The sequence below is a fragment of the Vitis vinifera genome, chromosome 9, assembly GCF_030704535.1.
Source record: "Vitis vinifera cultivar Pinot Noir 40024 chromosome 9, ASM3070453v1".
NCBI lineage: Eukaryota > Viridiplantae > Streptophyta > Magnoliopsida > Vitales > Vitaceae > Vitis > Vitis vinifera.
Window position 1 is genome coordinate 22757589 of NC_081813.1, and position 7745 is coordinate 22765333.

General features: G+C 39.4%; 1 protein-coding gene across 1 annotated transcript; it reads left to right on the top strand.

Moving 5' to 3' along the window:
* Positions 1–1425: 1425 nt before the first annotated feature.
* On the top strand, positions 1426–7745 carry LOC100242830 (protein CHROMOSOME TRANSMISSION FIDELITY 7). The gene is made up of 7 exons (XM_059739610.1): positions 1426–2248; positions 3775–4077; positions 5524–5776; positions 5865–5960; positions 6072–6140; positions 6554–6903; positions 7316–7745. Exons 1-7 carry the CDS (start codon positions 1533–1535, stop codon positions 7455–7457), a joined length of 1929 nt encoding a protein of 642 aa, XP_059595593.1. The 5' UTR covers positions 1426–1532; the 3' UTR covers positions 7458–7745.

Below are 7745 nucleotides of genomic sequence, written 5' to 3' on the forward strand. Positions count from 1 at the left end.
CTTCGTTTCATACCACTCCACACCGAGAAATCATACAGAATTATGTTGCAGGTGATTTTGGTAAGGTGTATTTGGCTGATGGTTCAGCCTTGGATGTTGTGGGTCTGGGAGATGTCCGGATATCGTTGCCCAATGGGTCTGTTTGGTTACTGGAGAAGGTTCGACATATTCCTGACCTGAGGAGGAATCTGATTTCTGTTGGACAACTTGATGATGAAGGACATGCAATACTATTTGTTGGTGGTACTTGGAAGGTTACAAAGGGAGCTAGGGTATTGGCTCGTGGAAAGAAGACTGGCACTCTGTATATGACCTCATGTCCAAGAGACACAATTGCAGTTGCTGATGCAAGTACTGATACAAGCCTATGGCACCGCAGACTTGGTCACATGAGTGAGAAAGGGATGAAGATGTTGCTGTCAAAAGGAAAACTACCAGAATTGAAGTCCATTGATTTTGACATGTGTGAAAGTTGCATCTTAGGAAAGCAAAAAAAGGTGAGCTTCTTGAAAACTGGCAGGACACCGAAGGCTGAAAAATTGGAACTAGTACACACTGATTTGTGGGGGCCTTCTCCGGTTGCATCCCTAGGAGGTTCAAGGTACTACATCACCTTTATTGATGACTCAAGTAGAAAGGTATGGGTTTATTTTCTGAAAAATAAATCTGATGTATTTGTAACTTTTAAGAAGTGGAAGGCCATGGTTGAGATAGAAACAGGTTTGAAAGTAAAATGTTTGAGGTCAGATAATGGAGGAGAGTACATAGATGGAGGATTCAGTGAGTATTGTGCTGCACAGGGAATTAGGATGGAGAAGACCATTCCTGGGACACCACAGCAGAATGGTGTGGCTGAGCGCATGAACAGAACTCTCAATGAGCGTGCTAGAAGTATGAGGTTGCATGCTGGACTACCAAAAACTTTTTGGGCTGATGCTGTTAGCACTGCTGCTTACCTGATAAACCGAGGACCATCAGTTCCCATGGAGTTCAAACTTCCTGAGGAGGTTTGGAGCGGTAAAGAGGTGAAGTTTTCACATTTAAAAGTTTTTGGTTGTGTTTCTTATGTTCATATTGATTCTGATGCTCGTAGTAAACTTGATGCAAAGTCAAAAATATGTTTTTTCATCGGCTATGGTGATGAGAAATTTGGCTATAGGTTTTGGGATGAACAAAACAGGAAAATCATCAGAAGTAGAAATGTGATATTTAATGAACAGGTTATGTACAAGGATAGGTCAACTGTAACGTCAGATGTTACAGAGATAGATCAAAAGAAATCTGAGTTTGTCAACTTAGATGAATTGACTGAAAGTACTGTCCAAAAAGGGGGTGAAGAAGATAAGGAGAATGTAAATTCACAGGTAGATCTGAGTACACCTGTAGTTGAAGTTCGCAGATCTTCTAGAAACACTAGACCTCCGCAACGTTATTCACCTGTTTTAAATTATCTCCTGTTGACTGATGGTGGTGAGCCAGAGTGTTATGATGAAGCCTTGCAAGATGAGAATTCAAGCAAGTGGGAGTTAGCCATGAAGGATGAGATGGATTCCCTGTTGGGGAATCAGACATGGGAACTGACTGAATTGCCAGTAGGAAAGAAGGCTTTGCACAACAAGTGGGTATACAGAATAAAGAATGAGCATGATGGTAGCAAACGTTACAAGGCCAGATTAGTGGTTAAAGGGTTCCAACAGAAGGAGGGCATTGACTACACAGAGATATTTTCTCCAGTTGTGAAGATGTCAACAATTAGACTTGTACTTGGAATGGTGGCTGTAGAAAACTTACATCTTGAGCAGTTAGATGTGAAGACAGCATTCCTTCATGGTGACTTGGAGGAAGACCTTTACATGATTCAGCCAGAAGGGTTCATTGTTCAGGGACAAGAGAATCTAGTCTGCAAACTGAGAAAGAGCTTGTATGGCCTTAAACAAGCTCCTAGACAGTGGTACAAGAAGTTTGACAATTTTATGCATAGAATTGGGTTCAAGAGATGTGAAGCTGATCATTGTTGCTATGTTAAGTCCTTTGACAATTCTTACATCATATTACTGTTGTATGTGGATGATATGCTTATTGCAGGGTCTGACATTGAGAAGATTAATAATCTGAAGAAGCAATTGTCCAAACAGTTTGCAATGAAGGATTTGGGAGCTGCAAAGCAAATCCTTGGTATGAGAATCATTAGAGACAAGGCTAATGGTACATTGAAACTTTCACAGTCAGAGTATGTGAAGAAAGTTCTCAGCAGGTTCAACATGAATAAAGCTAAACCAGTGAGCACACCCTTGGGTAGTCATTTCAAACTAAGCAAAGAACAGTCACCGAAGACAGAAGAAGAAAGGGACCATATGAGCAAGGTGCCCTATGCCTCAGCTATTGGCAGCTTGATGTATGCTATGGTGTGTACAAGGCCAGACATTGCACATGCAGTGGGAGTTGTGAGCAGATTCATGAGTAGGCCTGGAAAGCAGCATTGGGAGGCAGTCAAGTGGATTTTAAGATATCTGAAGGGTTCATTAGATACATGTCTTTGCTTCACAGGTGCAAGTTTGAAACTGCAGGGTTATGTAGATGCTGATTTTGCTGGTGATATTGATAGTAGAAAGAGTACTACTGGGTTTGTTTTTACTCTAGGTGGTACAGCTATATCATGGACTTCAAATCTACAGAAGATTGTTACTTTGTCTACTACAGAAGCTGAGTATGTTGCAGCAACTGAAGCTGGAAAGGAGATGATTTGGCTACATGGTTTCTTAGATGAATTGGGTAAGAAGCAGGAGATGGGCATTCTACACAGTGACAGTCAGAGTGCAATTTTTCTTGCCAAAAATTCGGCTTTTCATTCAAAGTCGAAACATATACAAACAAAATACCACTTTATCCGTTATCTTGTTGAGGATAAACTGGTAATACTTGAGAAGATTTGTGGATCTAAGAACCCTGCAGACATGTTGACTAAGGGTGTCACTATTGAGAAGTTGAAGCTGTGCGCAGCTTCAATTGGTCTTCTAGCTTGAGGACAGGAGGATGAGTTGTAGGGATGAGGGATCGTTTTTTGGAGGATAGCGGTTTGATGTTGGTGATTGAACTAGTCTCCAAGTGGGAGATTTGTTGGGCTTTGTGGAGCCTAGTTTTGTTTGATCCGGTTTGACGACCCGACCCGAATAATATTGCATGGCTTTTTTAATGGGAGATTTATTGAGGCCTGTTGGGCCCGTTTAGCCCATTGTGGAACCACCTTTTGTAATTAGGGTTTTTTAGTATGGTAGGGTTGTCGTGCTATATATATAGAGAGAATATTGTAGCCGCCAAGTTGTACTCTGTATTCTTCCCTGATAATAGTGATATCCCTGCAACTCCGTGGACGTAGGCAAATTGCCGAACCACGTAAATACTGTCTTGTGCGTGTGATTGTTTTTTCTTTGGCGTGTGTTTTTTCTCTAATTTTTGTTTCTCACGGGTTGGGAATTCGGTTTAATTCCCTTCATCTAGAATGTCCTACACTATTCTAGAATATTCAAGAGACTTCTAGAATGTCCTACACTATTCTAGAATATTCAAGAGACTTCTAGATTTCTCTAGAAAGCTTTGGACCCTTCTCATGCCTTCTACCATAGTGTAGAGTTGTGTGGACTTCTCTAGGCATTTCTAGAACCTTCCACACTCTTCCCACTAGTGGCTAAGTGTGGATGTCTCCAAGGGTCTCTAGAAGCTTCTCACCTCCTATATAAGCCATGGGGAGGGTCATTTGAAGCATCTTGTGACAAGACGCACTGAAAAGTGCGAACCGGAGAAGTCGACAACTTTCTCGGTACAGAAAGGAGGAAGGGACGCACGAAGCGGCGCCGTTTTGAGGATGCAAACCAAGATCAGCTCCTTCTTCAAGCCCTCTTCTGCACCCAAATCACCTCCAATTTTCTACGACGATGATGATGGGGACAATGAACCGACGCCGTTTTCTGACAAGGAGGAACCTCCCATTTTCGGCGGCGACGACGAAATGGTGTCGTTTTGGGAGAAGGAACCAGAGGTCGTCATCACCTACAAGCGCAGAGCTCCGAATCCAGATAGGTACGACGCCGTTTTGCTTCCCCTTGATTTTGCTTCATTTGGGTATCTATGTTTTCCGGTTTTGGTCATTAATATTTAATGTTTTGGTGTCTCATTTTTTCTCGAGGGTCTGTTTGGTTGCTGAGAAAATGTGGAACAGTGGGAGAAATTATTGACACCCAGCATAATTGTTTTGATTCTTATTTATTTGTTTTTATTTGGAACCTTTCGGGGGGGGGGAAGGGGAAAATTCGGCTGAATTTCTTCATGGTCTGTTTGGCTGCTCAGAAAAGTTTGGAAAGTATAAGAAATTAATACTTTTGAATTCTTAACTAGTTTTTCGTTGTTTAGAAGGTTTTGGGGAAAATGGTAATTGCACAAATTAGGGAAGTATCAGAAATTGTTGAAACCCGAAATCACTGTTTTTATTCTTTTCTTTTTTGTTCATTGTTTGGAACATCTCCGGGAAAATATCTGCAAATTTCTTGAAGGTTATATTTCTTTGCGGAGAGAGGTACGAAAATAGAAGACGGTGAAACTTTAATTCTTAATTATGTGTCATTATTTAAAAGGTGTTTTTTTTCTTCCATTTTTTGGTTGGTGTGGGTGTGGTAGTGGGGGCAATTGGAGGAGCAGGGGTGTGGAGCGAAATTCCACTGATTTTTTCCTCTGTTTGGGTGCTGAGAAACTGTAGGAAAATAGAAGAAAACAATTTTATGATTATTATTATTATTTTCTTATTATTTAGAACATTTTAGTGAAAAAGGGGAGGCTCTGCTAATGTTTTAAGGCAGGAAAATTACACTAAATTTCTTTAAGGTTTTCTATGTTGCTTTGAAAAGGTAGGAAAATAAAAGAAATCAGAGTGTTTGATTCATAATTTTTCCTTATTTTGAACATTTGGGAGGAAGAAAAAGAATATTCTGCTTTGCTCAATTTCTTATGTTTCCCTTTGGTTGCTGAGAAAATGTAGGAAGAGAGGAGAAATAATAAAATTTTAATCATCAAATTTTGAATAATTTAAAATATTGGGGAAAAAAAGGATATTCCACTCACCTCAATTTTTGAGAATCTGGTTGGTTGCTGGGAAATATGTAATGAAGTAGAAGGAATCTAATTTTTGTTTGTCATTGTTTAGAAGTTGGAACATTTGGGAAAGAAAGTCTCTCAGTTGAATTTGACACGACATTTCTTTGGATTGTTAAGTTCGGGGTTTTCTCTTTTGCCAAACCAAGACAATAAAAAAGTATGATACTTAAAATACATATCCATGTATATTGCCTTTTTATTTTCTCCTAAGGGTGATGAAGATCTTCATTTCAATTTGCTGTAGATCAGTTACTTTTGGGTTAGAATGAAACCATTTTTTTTCCCAATTTTATTCCTGTTTCACATATTTTCAACCTTGGTATGTTTTCGGGTTCTTGTATTTTTCAACAACTTGGGCTTTTTGGTTCTGTAATCAAGGGAAAAAAACGAGACAGATGGTGGTTTGATCGCTGAAACCATGAAGAAACCCATTGTAGTGGATTCACCACTCCCCAACAGAACCCTCAATAAGAAGAGAAACTATGCTCAGTTCCATTTAGAGTTGGGCCAGTCTGATTTCCTTCTGCATTCATGCTCTACATGTGGGCTTAAGTATGCTCCTGGTGATGAAGGGGACGAGCAAGTTCACAAGGCATTCCACAAGAATTTCACCCATGGAATTCAATTCAAGGTTCCTTAGTAGGAAATTTTAGCATTTGGCTGTGTTTGTCAGGTTTGTTTTGGTGTTTGTTGAATCATATTGCCATTTAATTTCACAGGGTTGGCGCAATGAGAGAATCATTCGTATGCCTTCAACTGGAGGGGGACGAATTGTTTTGGTATTGGATGGCGACCCTCCTGCTCATAAGAACAAGGTTTATATCAATTTCTCGTTCTTGGATCTGATGGGTGAAGTTTTTTACATGTTGATCTTGACATTTGGTCATTATTGGGAGCTTTTAATTAGGATTCTTTGGTATTGGCAGGTCCATGAGGTTGTAAAGATCATGGAGGTTGAATTTGGAGGTGGATGGATTTTTCATAAGAACTGTAAGGTGATTAACATCAAATTCTACTTAGTTACTTTGGAGGTTCCATTATCCAGTTTACCTAAACATATTTCTAAAGTATATTAGATTGCACATTACCTTACATTTTATCCCTTCTAGTAGTTCACAACCCATATATGAACTTCCCATATGCATATTCAACAAATTCCAAATTATCTGCTAAAATTTGTCTAATTCTTCTACTTAAGAAATAGTAGCATATGCTTTCTATTTTCCAATATGCTTTGGTCTTCTTAGAATACTCATCCTCAAGTTCTTCCCAAAATTATTTTTGAAATTTTGATGAAGTTGTTACCATCACTGATGTCCAGACTGATTCTAGAGTAATGATTCTCAACTCCCAATTTCATATCTATGATTTTTTTTTTTTGCATTTTTTCTTATTCCTATGGTTGCAGGCGTATCTATTCATTTCCTCCCAAAGGGTTGCTGGCTGTCTAGTTGCAGAACCAATACAAAAAGCCTACAAAATTCTCTCGTCCTCACCGGATGAAAGATCTGATGATACTAGCTCAAAGGAAGCAGGACCGAATTCAAACAAACTTCAGTTTGGGACCGTAAATTTTCAGAGAGAAGTCGTCCAAAGAGCTCCTTCTGTTAATAGCCGTGAAGCATTGGATGGGACACCCAATGGACCTATAGTCTGTGAGAAGGAAGCTGTACCTGCTATCTGTGGCATTAGGGCCATATGGGTCACTCCCTCCAACAGAAGGAAACATATTGCTAGCCAACTTCTGGATGCCGTGAGGTGAGTTCATGAACTTCTGTTTCTTTCACCATCTCCTCTTGGTATTGGTCATTTGATTTCCCCTCAAGAAACCAACAAATTGTGTGAAGTAAAAAGAAGAAAACTACATGAAATTGAATTAAGGGTTTTGTGTGATATCCTAAATGACCAATTTAGGTGCCTTGTCTTGAATTTTACTGAACAACTGGGAATTTTTTTGCGGCTGTTTGATGATAAAGTAACCAAAGGAATCATAGCCGAGTTTAATGATTTCCAAATGTTAGCTGAAGCACTCAGAATGAGTGTAAGCCATTTTTTTCCTTCCCTCGAGTCTGAAGCAGCCTCCAAACAGAGGTTGATTGTTGCTTTTCCTGTCAATTTGCTGGTTTTTCTTTTCTTCTTTTCTGTTCTTATTTTTTCTCCTTTAATGCAGGAAAAGTTTCTGCATGGGGTTTGTCCTCAAGAGCTCTCAGCTGGCATTCTCTCAACCAACATCAGCTGGAATGGCATTGGCTTCCAATTATTTTGGTTCAGTATCTTTCTTGGTGTACAGGACCGATAAATCAATCTGCTGAATGGTATGAAGAAACACAGATTATTAGGTTGAGCTCCATCAATTTTGCCATTGAATGTTTTCTCATTCTCATTTTCATCCCAAGTAATAGAAGATTGACAAGTAACATGTATTTAAATTAAGGTAAAGCGTAATAAGAGTAACTCAGTGCCTTTACATTCAACATAGTGGATTTGGATACATGCAAAAGCATTTCAGAGCTTCAAATGCCGCTCTGCATGAATGATGGCTCTGTATGCATGTTTGAGATGACTGATGTAAAATGTCATAAAAGGCTTGGTTTCTTTCA

Bases quoted from the DNA above. Each gene is read 5' to 3' on its own strand.
- LOC100242830 (XM_059739610.1), top strand. From the start codon at position 1,533: ATGAAGGATGAGATGGATTCCCTGTTGGGGAATCAGACATGGGAACTG. The intron at 2,249-3,774 runs CAGCAGGTTCAA...TCTTGTGACAAG, and splicing joins GAGTATGTGAAGAAAGTTCT to ACGCACTGAAAAGTGCGAAC. The intron at 6,904-7,315 runs GTGAGTTCATGA...CCTTTAATGCAG, and splicing joins CAACTTCTGGATGCCGTGAG to GAAAAGTTTCTGCATGGGGT.